This window comes from Apium graveolens, unplaced genomic scaffold (assembly GCF_009905375.1).
Source record: "Apium graveolens cultivar Ventura unplaced genomic scaffold, ASM990537v1 ctg9110, whole genome shotgun sequence".
Taxonomy (NCBI): Eukaryota; Viridiplantae; Streptophyta; class Magnoliopsida; order Apiales; family Apiaceae; genus Apium; species Apium graveolens.
The window spans coordinates 30,942-46,411 of NW_027421745.1; the positions used below are offsets into that span (position 1 = coordinate 30,942).

Genomic DNA, 15,470 nt, shown 5'->3' on the forward strand with positions numbered 1-15,470 from the left:
AATCCTCAGATTGATGAGGATAAAAGAAAGCTTGAAGATTGAGGAAGCGCCCTATAAATACAAAGGACGCGCCCTCACGATATATTAAAAGAGAGTTTGTTGACTGATGCCTTGAAGGTTCAAGGCGCTCCCTCATACTTATATGAGAAGGCGCGTCCTATAGATGTATGAGGAAGGAATTTTGAATGATTTCTTGAGCTGGCCCCTAACCTATATATGTGTTAGGGCGCGCCCTCACTAAAGGAAGTGAATTTCAACATGTTACTTGGACGAGATCTTGGATGCATCAACGAGGGAAGGAGGTTATTATTACTAACATATTTATTGTAGGTGCTCTATTGAAGAACTCCTTCCTGTAATGCAACCGCAGGAAGACGGTGTCTGTGGGCAGAGACCTCCAGGGGTATGCCTGAACGGAAGACCTCCTCCTGTAGTAAATGAGTGTCCTCTAGGGGTGAGCAAACAAAAACCGAAAAACCGAAACCGGATCGAAAAACCGAAAAATCGCACCGAAAAAAACCGAAATCGAGAAAAATCGAAAATAACCGTAACCGAACCGAACTGATAGAACGGTTTAGTAACGGTTATGGTTTTACCCCTATAACCAAACCGAAAAACCGAACCATTTATATAATATAATAAAATATAAAAAAATAAAATATTAGATGATTATATATAGTGCATTATTGACTATATTCTAAGATAACGCATACAAAAACTACTGTTATTTTCTTTTGCTTTTTTGCTGTAAACTAACCTCTGGCCCCTGAAGAAATTATATGCAACCTATTCTTCATAACTAGCTTATATAATTTAGCAGAAAGAAAATGAAAAGACCTATTGTTCCTTGGATGTGTGTTATCAATATACAATCCAAACCCTATAGTTTTATGATAACTGAAACTTTACCCCTATAAATTTAAATTAATTTTCTTTTATGTTATAATAATTTCAAGTTTTTTTTTACAAAATTTGTACAATATTTTTTAATTAATTAAAAACTGAAAAAAATCGAAACCGATTCACGGTTAACCGAACCGAAAAAAACCGTTCCGAACGGTTCGGTTACGGTTAATAGCTAGAAACCGAACCAAACCGACATGCACGGTTCGGTAACGGTTTTCGGTAAAAACCGAGCCGAACCGAACCGTGCACACCCCTAGTGTCCTCATTGGGGATGCGGGGTAAAATATGGTGTGTGTTTTGGGAGCTCTGTATCTGTAGTCAACGGGTGTCCTCGTTGGGAGACTTCGGAGTATACTGCAATTTGCACCCAAAAACTTGGGATCACTTGTCCTGCAATCTGGTAGGGGCTCCTTATCCGGGGGATAATGATGTGTCCAACATTTGGGGTGAACCACGACTATACCCGCGTCCACGGATTAGAGAAACAGCTGGTAGCAGAGGGTTATCCTTGGCTAGGGAGATGCCTTATCCGTGAAATCTCGAAGCCGCGGACGAGCCTTGGGCCTTTGTGATTGGGCCTCATCGGCGGACATTCCTAAAGCTAGTTGAAGACGATTTCTGGTAGGTTTCCTACTGGGACTCGGGATAAGAGATCTAAGCCTATTAGGTTTCTTGTTCCCCAAGAACTACGTTGGCTTGATTCCCTATAAATAGGGATACATAGGCAAATTGTAAGGGGTCAGAAGTAAGAGCTTTAATGAGCCACCACCTACCCTAAGAAATCTCAACCCCTAATTCATCACAACCACCACACTCCGCTCACTTTTCAGGAATGAACCATCATCATAGATCTTAATTCCGGCGACGAATCTCAAACTTTGTTGATACCAAATTCCTCCGTCAACAGCACCAAAAAGTGCCGTTTGATACTAAAATAAAACTTCAACTTCAATTCTAGATGCATTTTGAAACCCAATATTTCCTAATTTACCTAAATTTTGTCACCTTCCCCTAAGTTTCATTTAAAGCACAACAACATTCATCTCATTTGTAGTAATTTGATGATATGACTAGATACATAAATGCATCCTTGATTTCAAATTTAAAACTAAATCCAAGTATAGAACTCCTTTGGAGTTAAAATTTTTGACATTTGATTTCAAATTATACAAATGACATCACTTATAACATTTCATTGAACTTGCTCTACTAAGCTAAGTGCATTTGTTAAAGAACAGAAACAAATGAAGCAAAACAACACACTTGACTTAGTATGCTCGGTCGAATATAATTCGGTTTGAGCAACGCACTTGACTTAGTATGCTCGGTCGAATATAATTCGGTTTGATAGTTTATGCAGTCTTTGCTCTTCACGTTCTTTTGCGACTTACGTTCAACCCTAAGTTAGTACAATAATATACAACAATACTACAATGTATTTCAAGGATAATAAAAGTAATTTAAAAAAAAGTTGCATTCCAGTTTGCAGAAATTGCAAATCGTACTTTGAAAATAAGATATTATATTTTTAAAAATTATTTCAAAAATACTCATATTTTTTATCTTGTTTGTGGAATTTTTAGAAATATTTTTAGAAATTTGTGGAAAAACCCCGAAAACTTTAATGTGACCTTTAAAATAAAGAAAATTTATCAAAAATACTCATATTTTTTATCTTGTTTAAAAAAATACGGTCAATAGTGCAGAGTAAAGGTTGCTCAAAATTACATATGAAATAATATTGAAGAGACATATATTGATGAGGAGATTGCAAATATTGTAAATCGTATTTTTTAAAATAATTTATGCAACATGATACATTTGAAAAAATCATTTAAATAAATTGTATATGAAAGAAGAATATATCGAGAGCATGACATAACTATGCAAAAGGTAGGTAAAATTCAAAGCTAAACTATGTTATCAGGAACTAGATTCAGGTCTTTAAACTTGAAAAAGTTAGATAATTATAAAAATGCCCTAAAACTAATAAACCCTAATTGTTGTTTTTTGTTCTTGTCTGCTAAAACCCTAATGGAAGAAACACCATCAATTGCAGCATTGTCTGTATCATCTCCTAGCAGACAATTTCATGGGGATTCAACCATTGGTCTTCAAGAATGGCAGTCATGGGGAACTTCTTCCCCTGTACCTTCCATGGTCAGTGAAATTGTTGAGGATTTGAAGCTTCTGGAGAAAGAGTCTAATGCCCAAATCACTTTTGGTGGCCATGGTGGCAAGATTCAGGTATTATTCATATTTATGTTGATGTTTCTGTATATTTAGTGTACACCCTTTTATGATGTATGTAAGTAAGAGGTAAAAATTGAATCTTTTTATGCTGACTTTGATAAATAATACAGCTTTTTAGGATTGAAATTGATGCTACGGTAGTACTATATAATTGTTAAAAGGGAATTATGATATTGAATGTATTACAAATCATTTTTGTGTCTAATTGTTGAATATATGAGGTTTGTGTAAGAAATGTGATTGAATTTATCACAAATTCTCATTGTATTCAATAGTGAAGGTGTAAGCCTCAGTTATAATATAAGATCACAATTGTTTATATAGCCAACCTCTAATCAATAATGAAGGCAACTAATATAGTAGGGGAACTGTCCCCATTTCGGTAATAGTAATATTTAAGATAACTCTTGATAATTTCGTATAATAATATATATTAACATATATGTTAACAAAATGCCTGCACTTTAGCTCAAGTATGTATTTGTTTGTAGGTGTTTTTTGGGTTTGATATTTTTTGTTTTTTGATATTCAGGGGGAACTTAAAATAACAGAGGATAAAAAGCATAGAGCAAAGTATCAATCTTTGAAAGATTCTGAGGAAAAGATTCAATTTTTCTCAGCTCGACAAGTGGCGTGCCGCTTGCTTGGAAGTAGGGGTTACCTATGCCAAAAGGTAAGCACTTTTTCATTTCTCCGTGCGGGTGTATATGCGAACCATGCTTGTTGAGCCACACATATTGAACACCTTTGCACAAAATGAGAAATGGCTCCCATCACGTTTATATGTATAGTCTCACTTATAAATTAATGTGTTCTAATATACATTATTGTATATCCTTGCTATCAATAAGTTTGTAAATTATAATGAAAACACTACACTGGTGAACTCAACAGGAAGCTAATAACTAATAAGTCACAAGTCTTTGCATCATAAGCAATTCATAAATCTTAAAACAATTTTGTAATATGTCACAATACTAAAGTAACAACTAGCAAGTAGGCTAGTCATGTATTCAAATATAGAGCTGAAAATGAACAGAGTCGAGCTGAGTTTTGTCCGAGCCGAGCCGAGCCGAGCCGAGCTTAATTTATTTTTAAAACGAGCCGAGCCAAGTTTAATAACCGAGCGGAAAGTGATGTTCAAGCTCGGCTCGTTTATAAACGAGTCGAGCCCGAGCCGAACACGAGTTTGTTCACGAACAACCGAACTGAGCCGAACTCGAGCCAAATCGAGTTGTCCCCTAATATTTTGAATATATTTTTCAATCGAATAACCTTAAAATTATAATTTATAATTTCACAAGTTGTATCGAGATCAACTACTAGTTTTACCTTAGAATTATATATGCACACTCACACTTTACACTTATTTCTTAATCTAGCTATATCATTTTATTTTTCAAGATGATTATTAAAAATATATCCAACTTTATTTTAAATTATTGAGACATTCATAATTTTATAAATCATACATTACTTTTTAAAACGACGATGTCAAATTTTATTTTATTTTATTGTTTTACTTAAATTTGGTTATGTGAATTACAAGTTATTTAATGATGTTTATGAAATATGAATAATTGAAGATGAATGTATCATGATAACAATTTGATAGTTTACTTACGAAAAAGTAAGTGTTAAAATTAGAAAAATAAACAGAATCTCTAAAATAATTAAATTATTAATAAATGTTGAAAAAATGTACCAGTAAAAACATTTAAGTGATTAGTAATAATTTATTATTTATAATATATATATACTTTATCCGAGCCGAGTCGAGTTGCCGAGTCCGAGCCGAGCCCGAACTAAACGAGCCGAGTCCGAGCCGAACAGACAAAAAGTTCGGCTCGGCTCATTTATTTATCCGAGTTCATTTTTATGTTCAAAACCGGCTCGTTTAAAAAAACGAACCGAGCCGAGTTCACTTAAACAAGCCGATCCCGAGTTTTGTTCACGAACAGCTCTGTTCATTTGCAGCCCTATTCAAATATAATAAAAACACCAAACATTACTAGCAGTAATGGATTAGGGCTTTTGTTTACGACACAGAAACTGCTGGGTTGTGGTAAGGGGTTGGATCTGAATCAGTACTTTTCGCTTCTCTTCTATGACTTCTGTGAAGTCTTGAGGCTTTTGTGACAAACGCCATTAATACTTAAATCTGAGGCTAGGCAGACACCTCATAACTTTTGTACGCCACACCACATATTCATATGGCGGAGTTCATGAAACAGAAGGGATGCTATAACAACGATGACGAGAAGATGAAACTAGAGATATCACATAAGATCAATCAGATCAACTTCGTTGCTTGGTATCACATTTAGCACTGCTCATCTAAGTTCATCATTTGCTTATGTAGTGTTGGCTTCCTCGAGAAGATTGTATGTGTTCAAGGATTAGGTGCTGCACTGCCTGGGAAGGAATGCGGTTTTGGGTATATATGCATCCAAAGGTATATTTGTCTTTTTTTGGCCCATAAAGTAGTTGTCTTGATGTATATAAAAATTAGCTTATAATGATCAGTCTTATTGTTCGCCTTTTTCAGGATTTTTTGAGGCAAAATAACACAGGGAAGCTGTTATGGCAGATATTTGGTGTTCAAGCTGCATCTTTATCTATATTTGGCATCATTGAGCATGAAGAAATCATGTGGAATGAATTCATGCGAGCAGGTTTCTGTGTTATTTTAAATGCTTTCAGTTATAATACTAAGTTGTTTGTTATTCACATGTTATCAAGCAAAACTTTCTGCTAATACATGTGAAGGTAATGCGTTCTATTCAAAAATATATATACGGCATCATGTGATTGGATTTGACCTGTGTGCAGAAAGGGCTAACTAGTCTAGATGTGCTATTTTTGGCCCGCAAGATAATATTTCTTAGCAGAATTATGGTGTAATATGCTATTTTCATTTCACTGAAATGATTTCAGTATAGATGTTACTTTTGGAACCATTTTCGGAAGTATTGTACTTGGCAACATTCATATGGACCCTATATGTGTTGCTAACCAAGCAAACAATATTTTAGCCTTCTGACACATCTCTATATCTTACTAGGGAAAGAAAATGTTTGGTGTCTTTATCCTAATAAGGATGCTGCAGCAAATTCTGTTCAGGATATATTCGGTCGAAATACTTCAACGGGTCCAGAAATCCCTACAATGATGGTATGGCTGTGCAAAAACTCACTTCTAACTATTGCAGGTCTCTTATGACAAACTCATATATTATGTTCAATTTTTCTTATTTAATGTGGTAATTGTTTGTATATTTTCACTTGAATGAACGGTTATTAAACGCTTATTTTGCACATGCTTCCTTAAAATATGTCGTAACTGAATCCCACAGCCATTGCTCTTATATATATGTTGTTTATCAAAATTAGATTTTCATACCGTGGTGAAGCTATTATATAAATGATGAGCAACTTTTCTTAAGTAGATATCAAAACATTAAGAAGGGACGAACCTAAGTAGTGTTTGCCACTTGTCACCCATTCTTTTTCTTATGGTTCATTTCATGACGCCTTAAGTGGCTCATATTTATGTTTATGTTCGATGCAACTATATATGTCATCACATTTAAGAGCTTGATGTTGAATGTACTTCGACAGGCAACTCATAACGAAATTATGCATTTTATTCTGATTGATGGTACTTGGAGCAACTCTGCGGCGATGTTCAGGCGCTTGAAGGTATCCGGAGAGCTTATTATACATTATACAGTCTTTCGTATTTTATGCAAAAAATTGTGATTTTGTGAAGTTATAAAGCTGAGTTCTCTCATTTCCACATGGTATGATGGTTGATGCTTTAATCATAAGGTGTGTGTGTGTGACTGTGTGTATATATGTACACACTTCAATTTTCAGCTTTTCATACTAACACAGGACATATTTCAAAAAAGCAAGAGAATAGATGAGGAGATAGAATTTGTAGGTAAAAATTCAATGTGGATACATAGGGCAAAAGTCTTAAAATAAAAATTATGTCATGTTTAGGAATTCATTATAATCTGCAAGAACTAGGATAAAAAATTACAAAGTAGTCCTACTCAAAACTCCTTTTTAGCTCTAGTTCTTGTTGCAATTGTCAAGTTTTTCTCGATGACTCCTTTTTTTCTTCCAATCCATCTTGCAACTGGAAAAGTTCTCACTCGTATGTTTTAAAACTATTAACCAATATCCAGTAATCTGAACCATGTGCATTGCATTGATGAGTGACATCATTCGCTACAAGAGCAAGCTTCCAACATTAAAGAATTTCAACCCTATTCACTGGAACTCAAGTAGAAACCATTTTATTCTAGCTTCTCCCTATCATCTGCTAACAGTTTAGGGTGTTGATAGACATGTCTCCTTCTAGAGTTCAAATCATATGTGCTTGCTTGTCTTGAAAGTTGCAGAAATTTTAAATCTGTATAATCCCTTCACTTTTTTATGGGTTTTGTCACTTGGTCACATATTTTTGATGCATCAGATTTATAAGTAGGGATGAGTGATGATAGATTTGGTTATAAGGGTTAGGTACAAGGAGCCGGGCCATTATTACTCTATTGACTGAGGCTCGCATTAATATTTATACCCTCAAAATAATTTTGTTTAACAATTTTTTAGACCTTTCTAATTCATTTTGGGGGTTAATTTAATTCTATCCTCTTACTAGTTATTATTCTATGGAAATTAAGTAAATAGTTGATTGGATTTATATTTCGTTGGATAAATAAAGGACGAAAGTTAATAAAAAGAGTAGAGTAGAAAAAGCTTATAGTCCGGGATCATAATCCTATAAACAATAAAGGGCTGAGATTCTGTATATGCAGTGGCTTAATTGCAAGGTTTAAAAGTTGTAGGGAATGAACTTGAAGGTTCGTGGAATCAAGGTTTCCTGTGTAACATTCAAGAATCAAGATATTAGGAAGATGTGAAGGTTTTGTTGGATGCTAACAGGTTTGTTCTGCTGCAGGAAAGAGCTAACTTGGTCTGGAAGGAAGATCTACCTTGTATATCTCTCACAACTGGTGCATCTGCTATGCATAAACTCCGGTAAAATTCTCCCTTGTTTGTCAAGTATTCTTTTATTTGTGTTTTTTACAGGTCACTGCTTTCTATATTTAAATTATTTTTACATAATGGAATGATATGTATGTGAACTGAACTGAGTGAACATGGTTCTAATATCGTATTTCCTTTATATGCCCTGTTATTATTTCTCGACATCGTTTCTTTGTTTACTTCTTATAAAAGGAATTTGGCTTTCATTTACTCAGTAATCTTGTTCTTTATAGGTAAATATTTACCTGAGTCATTTTGTTCCTATAAATTTAAATTGTTCTATGTTTTTCTGTTATCTTCTGTTTTGATGGCAGTCCTCAACCATCGTGGGATCGAACATGTACAGCAGCAGCAGCTGCCAGTCTCCTATTTGAGCTACAAAGTGTCCCACAGTTTAGCTCAATTGGACTGGAGGAACACGGTGAAGCAGTTGAAGAAGGTCTTGAAACTTTATTAGAAGCTCTTACAACTCGAAGGGTACGTAAGGGCCGGTCGATAACGCGTAAAGTTAGGCACAACCGTGATATTTGTTAGCAGCTAGCATACATCAGTATAGCTTAGAAGTACAGACTTTTTCAACACATCAATTGACATATAGATACCAACAGCTTAGTACAGACACCACTTGACATTGCTTATCAAGTTTGAAGTACTCAGAACACTAGGAGGGATCTGACCAAATGAAAGAGTTATGCAAGAGCTGTTCACCTTCTGCTACCAGTGAATTTATTCTGGTCTTTATCCGCACTGTAATGGTGCACCATTAAAATATACCTTTTTTGTTTAAATGATAGTTTTCTCAAGGTTCTTTAAGAATTCTAACCACATTTTTGTTTTAGTGATTAAGTGTGTATTTATTTAAACTGGGGAAACTGCATTACAAAACCTTGCATCTGGAAGAACAATATCCATATATTCGAATGGACCATGGCCTTAGTACTGGAAGAAACATAGTCTCAAATAGAATGTTATACTCAAATAGCAATTAGCAAGCCAGTGCAAATAATATATTACCAAGACATTCAGTTAATACTGAATAACTTGAAGCATCGGCAACCTTGTTTACTTACTTTTTACTAATCTATGACAAGGCTATTTATGTATGGGAAAGTGGGACCTGGACTGTTTGCTAATCTCTGCCAAGGACCCATGACGCTCTTCCAGCATGGAAGAGGCCAATGAATATATTATATCTGTCCACCGAAAGCGGGGGGGAGAGGAAATTTAGGACTCGTGAAAAATGTTCACTTGTGCAGGGCAGTCCACTAACTTGTAGCAGCATTATTGGAGTGAAGAAAAATCAAATGCATGTTAAAAAAGTTGAGTTGAGACTTATTGCCAAGGACACTGCTTGTTTGTACAAATAAAGAAAATCGTTCACTGTTTTCCCACGGGAACCAACAACCCAGAGTGTTGTCTCGGCCGTACCTAATACTTATATTTGTAAATGTTTCTTCCGTATTGTATTTGTACCTAGACAATAGATTATTCTTTTTAATAATTTTTTGAAGCGTGCCGTAAATTTACAATATACAACTCGGAAATCGGAAATATAACTTCTATCGGCCAGGCAAATATTAAATTAAAAGGAAATAAGATAGAACAATAATAGCATATCATTGATGTTGAATTTACATTCGAAAAGTTCAAATAAAAAAAAAAGAATATAAAGATAAATAGTTGGATTAACTCTAAATGCCTACTACCTAGTACTTGCAACAAGAGTTTGGATGAAATTCAGCGGTGAGCAGTGACGAGGGTTTCGATAAACCTTAAACCATCGAAGCTGGGACTAAATTTATCACTACACTTGTTCTTTTCTTGTCTCTTCTGCTCACCATTAACATCTTCTTCCTGTTGTTACAACCAATACCAACAATTAGAATGAATCATAACATTTCAATCTATACATAGAAGCCGTTTAAATCACGAGATTCCAACATGGCAGCGATAACGAGATTTTACATTGTTGATCCCGTTTGCTGAAATCACATGATCCAAACGACACAATGTAATGTATATACGAACCTGATGAGAAATGTGGGAAGAATTGGAGTCATATGAAACAGCAGTGGCTGCTGCAGCCGCAACAGCAACCAGCATTGATCTTGATCTCTTCATCCTCCTTACCTCCTTTTCAACAGGAGGAGTGTAAGTGTAATGAACAAAGTAGAGCGAAAATACTAGTAGTCCGTGTTAATGTGAAACCATACAGTCTATGACGGCCTATTTTTTTATACAACTAGTGTGTCGCGCCCACCTATGACGTCGGTAACCATAACCTTTTCTCTAATTTCAAATGTATACACTACGCATGACTTCACATGTTGAGTCTACAAAAAAGTTCCCTGGAATAGTAGAATAACTGACTTGGACAATTGCTTTCCCGTCGGGCTCCACATTTTGATCTAGAATGAGAGAGGAACACTTGCAATTGGTATCTCGATCCTTAAATAATTATATAAAAAAGACGGACACGAGCTCGATCACTGGTGTGTGATTAATTATCAAAAAAAAAAAATCAGCTGCAAAACTGGACTGCCTCAGAACAGCAGGTCTACCTTCCCAAAAATGTGGACTATCGGAAAAATATCTAGCTACTGTCACAAAACTAGTTTGTTTGCCTGAATGAAAAAGCAGGACATGCATTCTTCATTTTGTTATGATATTGGCGTACATGCTTCTCTTTGACAGGCTTCCCCGCATGGAACTTGTTTGTGTTATCAATCTTGTACGATAAAGACATTATTATATATATATATATATATATATATATTGAATATATAACTAATTCACAAGAATATTGCTAATTCTTAAATCACATAAACATATGAGAATTAACAATTAAATTAGGAGAAGGGTTTGAGAAAACAAACAGAGATTTGATTTAATCTCGAGTCCAGAAAACTGTCTACTTAAAGCAGTTTCGCCCGCACCATCCGTGTTTAGCGACCTGCTTCCCAGGATAAAACGAGATACTAGTATAATCGATAGATCGAATATACTCTCAGCGAACTTGAACTGAGCCCGAGAACTATCACCGGAATATTGGAAAAATTTAAGACTAAAGAGACCGAGAATGAAAGAGATGACTCTTATTTACTCGACTTAATAAAACTGGTGCCCTAAGACTCTATTTATAAAGAGAGGCTTGAAAGAACTTGTTTTTCTTTTCGATGTGGTACATGGTATTTATAAGAAAAACTAAGGAATAGGTTTGTGCTACTCTCGATGTAGTACAAAATCACTTTTCATATTAAAAGGTAAAACTTTGGAACATCAGTTCTCATTCACCTTTTACTCATTTTGAGCGTGTAAATATGCGTTGGAATCCCTTCGAAGAGGAGAATACGTTCCAATAAATACACACCACTAACACATAATGTGTTTCACTCATATAGAGTCTCAAAATGATTCACAACCTAGTCTAAAATACTAAGTTTGTCCAACAATCCCCCACAAATGAGATTGATGGTCCAGCAGCACGCACCACATAGACAGACAGACGCGGAGCTTGACTTGGTGATAGTTTCGGCGATCAGATATAGCATACGATAGGTAAAGAATGCTCCTTGAACCTTCGCTCGAATAAGTATATCAACATTACTGGTAGACAGTATGACGCGATGTCCTTGAACTGTTCGACCGTTTGTGTAAACGATGACATACTCATCACTATATCTTTCCTGACTCATTCAGTTCTCATGATTATGTCCATTTTAGCCCTGGAACATCGTCCTGGTTCTGCAAGAGTTTCTAAAGAATTGTGCCTCGCAATTCTCCTTTGAAGCGGCCATACTTCTCTCTTACATAGGTGATCTTTATCTTATAGAGTAACCCGCATTTACTCAACCGAATATTATGTATTCAAACTTGAAATCCTTGTATTCGTCAAAGATCATTAAAAACATAAAGCTTAACCTCGTACCTTACGGGTCTCACTGTTTCATCATCATAAAAATAGGCCAGGGGTTACCCCACAGTGATTTGGTCATCATGATTTAGTTGTCCCATTGAACCAAGTTCTTGGGATCTCCAGTCAGCAAGGTTGGGTGTCCACCATGACGCCGTTAAGCAATAGGCAAGGCTCATTCCTCTCGATGATTTGACAACTATCTCTCGGTCTAACTAGATTCCCTTGGCTTAAACAGATTCGCTCAGTTTAACCATCTGGTTAGTGGATCCAAACATTATCATTTGACTTTACATAGTCAATCATGATAATTCTCGTTGAGAATAGTTGTTTAATGGTATTATGTCATCATCATAGACGTGAGACATACCATTTCATATACAATAATGTGATCTCCCAATTTGCATATTGATTACACGATATATGCATATTGAAGACACATTTTCCTTTTCATTTATGAATATCCTTACAAAGTGGCTATTCAGCCTTTTAACTGCATTTATTTTATGCACCAGACTCGTATTCCATCATGAATCGAGCTAAGTTTAGGATTTCCATGATACGACTGCTAAGTGTGAAATGTATTCTCGAATGACTTTTAAGTTCTTAAAGTCAAATATCTAATTTACATACTATATTCACATAGTACAATTAGATATCTTTCGTATTGCAGTCCAAGCTCACGAGCACATATCATACACCTTAAATCTAATTGCAATCACTTCCAAGTGACCAATTTCCATTGTACTCGTGCATCTACCCAGTTTACCAACTCTGTAGCCTATGTCTAATTTTGTACAATTTTAAAAGTACAACAGACTTGCAATCCTTCTTGAAAGATCCCTGTTCATCTACGCTTGGATAAATATAAATCCATTCTAGCTATGACAACTTTAGCTTCGTTGATCTCTTCAAAATTCACATCACCAACATGTGACATGTATCATCTAAAACTTTTAAAGTCACGAAGATTGTAATCTTCAAATCAAAATTTGTTAATCTCATCAAGATTTTCAGAGATGATCCTCTTGTCATTACTTCTCGTAATGATCAGATCACTCACATGCAATCAATTATGACTTGCATATCATGTGTAAATAACACATGCACACTTGTCAATTCTCTGATTTTGAATCAGTTTGACATCTCATATTGACATATTTCACATTTATGAAATAACTTTACTAGTTATTACTTAAGGCTTCACTTGTTATTGATATTACCAGCTTTTAGCGTCCCAAAAAACCAGCAATTTCAGTTTGCATCATTACCGAGTTTAGCAACCAATTTTGAGCGTCCTCAAAATGGCAACCATGTCATTTATTTGAAGCCATTGCTTATCATAGCAATATCAAATTTAATATGCCATTATTTCGTGTTAATGTTGTTTCACTCAACATGATCACCGAAAATACAGTTTTTCTACTCTTGCTTTATCTAGAGCAACCCTCAGGTTCACGTAAATAGATATTTCTCCAAATATCTATTTAGAAAGACCGTCTCAATGTTCATTGATGCACTTTTAAATTTCACAATACGATAATTTTAGTATCATCTTAATGAACCTTATTCTCAAAACTCGAGAATATTTCATAAATTATATAAGGTCATCACTTTTGACTGTAATATTTTATTATCAGTCTGACCTTATACTTCCTTCAGACCCACATATATTTTCCTAATTTGAAAATTCATTTGGGTCCTAATACTTCTATCTCGTAAGAAGATCTAAATATTTTATAAACAAGATTCTGTCAAACAGAACCACTCTCTCTATTTCTTAACATCCTTTCCCCCACAAAGGACATAGAGAGAACATGCACAATCCATTTTCTAGTACACGTGCTAGAAAATCTTGATTTATTGACTCTCAGTAATAGTCAAATTTTCTCTTGATATATTCACTTATCAAGGAATTATACGAGAAGCGCATTGCTTCTGTTAAATTTACGAGTTCACCTTCAAGTAAATTATCAAGACATTCGGGACTAGCAATTATCCAAGTCTTTTGCTCTCTGCAGGTTCATCCTCACATTCATCCAATAACTCGTAAGTTCATTTAGATGACTTTTAATTACAGATCTACTAGGATCTACTAGCTTATCGCATAAGCATTCCTAAACTCTGTAATAGTATTCTTACGAATCTCAAAAATTAGATTCATATATAAGATATTATTAGACTCAATCATTGTCTATGTATCCATCCAAAATATCTCAATTGATTTTGGATCTCATGCTACCAACAGAGGTATTGGTATCAAGTTTCGAGATACCCCCACATTTCAATTATTTTCAAGAATGTTTTATTACATTCCACTATTCATAGAAAATTCAATAATTTTCTATTTTAGATACCCCCACAATTTTAATATTTTACAGAATGTCAGAAAACATTCCAAAACTAATAGGAAATTTAATTATTTCCTTCTGTGGTATCATGTTTAAGGAATGATTAGCCCTTCGTAACTAATATCCTCAAATTCAGTGATAGTCTGAGCTGATCACAATCGTTTTGCATCCCTCTCAGAGCGCAACTCAAGCCTGCATCTACTCCATTTATTTAATGCGAGTAAGGTGCAACGACCTCATGAATATTCACGTTGCAAACAGAATTTTCCCGGTGATTATTCATCATCAAATTTATTCACTACCATCTTAATTATCTGTATTAAGTTGGATTTACCCTTGAGTTTATAGAGCACACATCTCTCTATTTAGCTTCAATATTGACTCGACTACGAGTACGAGTGACAAATGTTTTACTATCAAACCAGACAGTAAACACGTATCGTGTCACTACCTCTCATCTGAGCAGGTTTTACGTCATTCATTAAACCTATAAGATTTTAATATCATGTTTAAGGAACTTCATGCGGTTCTTATCATTAAAAATTCAATTACAGAATTTCTCTAAAATATTTACATGGTTCACACGAACCTACATTTCTGGCTCACGTACTGGTACAACCAGAAAAGGCCCAAGGAAGAACATAAATCTTCAATAACCCCACATTCAGTGATCCTTGATCAACTGATGCGTTAGGGTTAACAACTTTTCGGATTCTCTCCGAAGTTCAGCATAAATACCGATATCAATATTCGCCGTATTAAGTATCACATGGATCACTATAATAGGCTCGTGTATCACTGCCGCAGCAGACCGACACCAACACGTGAAATTACTATTTAACTGGAGGAAAAATCCAACCAGAAAACTATAATTTATGTGCCGACCCATAACCTGTACTCCAGGCCCATTAGGTTTTTTAATGTGGAGAATCCTGAGCAATTGTAAATCTGGTTCACTTCAGCTGCATAACTCGTCACATTGTTTAA

At 35.1% G+C, this 15,470-nt stretch overlaps 1 protein-coding gene and 1 long non-coding RNA gene across 3 annotated transcripts; one reads left to right on the forward strand and one right to left on the reverse strand.

Moving 5' to 3' along the window:
* Positions 1-2,804: 2,804 nt before the first annotated feature.
* LOC141705614 (uncharacterized) lies at positions 2,805-9,058 on the forward strand. 2 transcript variants are annotated; one of them, XM_074508504.1, is made up of 8 exons: positions 2,805-3,153; positions 3,692-3,832; positions 5,522-5,614; positions 5,708-5,834; positions 6,224-6,333; positions 6,780-6,860; positions 8,131-8,210; positions 8,534-9,058. In XM_074508504.1, the coding sequence occupies exons 1-8, from the start codon at positions 2,824-2,826 to the stop codon at positions 8,751-8,753; spliced, it is 1,182 nt and encodes a 393-aa protein (XP_074364605.1). In that variant the 5' UTR covers positions 2,805-2,823; the 3' UTR covers positions 8,754-9,058. The 2 variants fall into 2 exon arrangements, with proteins under 2 accessions (XP_074364605.1, XP_074364606.1); XM_074508505.1 differs by having other exon boundaries at positions 5,750-5,834.
* A 756-nt stretch (positions 9,059-9,814) lies between these two features.
* LOC141705615 (uncharacterized) lies at positions 9,815-10,915 on the reverse strand. Its single transcript, XR_012568416.1, has 2 exons — positions 10,248-10,915; positions 9,815-10,073 (listed from the first exon to the last, which is right to left on the reverse strand). It is a non-coding gene; the product is annotated as an uncharacterized LOC141705615 (long non-coding RNA).
* Positions 10,916-15,470: the final 4,555 nt, after the last annotated feature.

Coding starts and splice junctions, on each gene's coding strand:
- LOC141705614 (XM_074508504.1), top strand. CDS start 2,824: ATGTTATCAGGAACTAGATTCAGGTCTTTAAACTTGAAAAAGTTAGAT. Junction 5,835..6,223: donor GAATGAATTCATGCGAGCAG/GTTTCTGTGTTA, acceptor ATATCTTACTAG/GGAAAGAAAATGTTTGGTGT. Junction 8,211..8,533: donor TCTGCTATGCATAAACTCCG/GTAAAATTCTCC, acceptor TTTTGATGGCAG/TCCTCAACCATCGTGGGATC.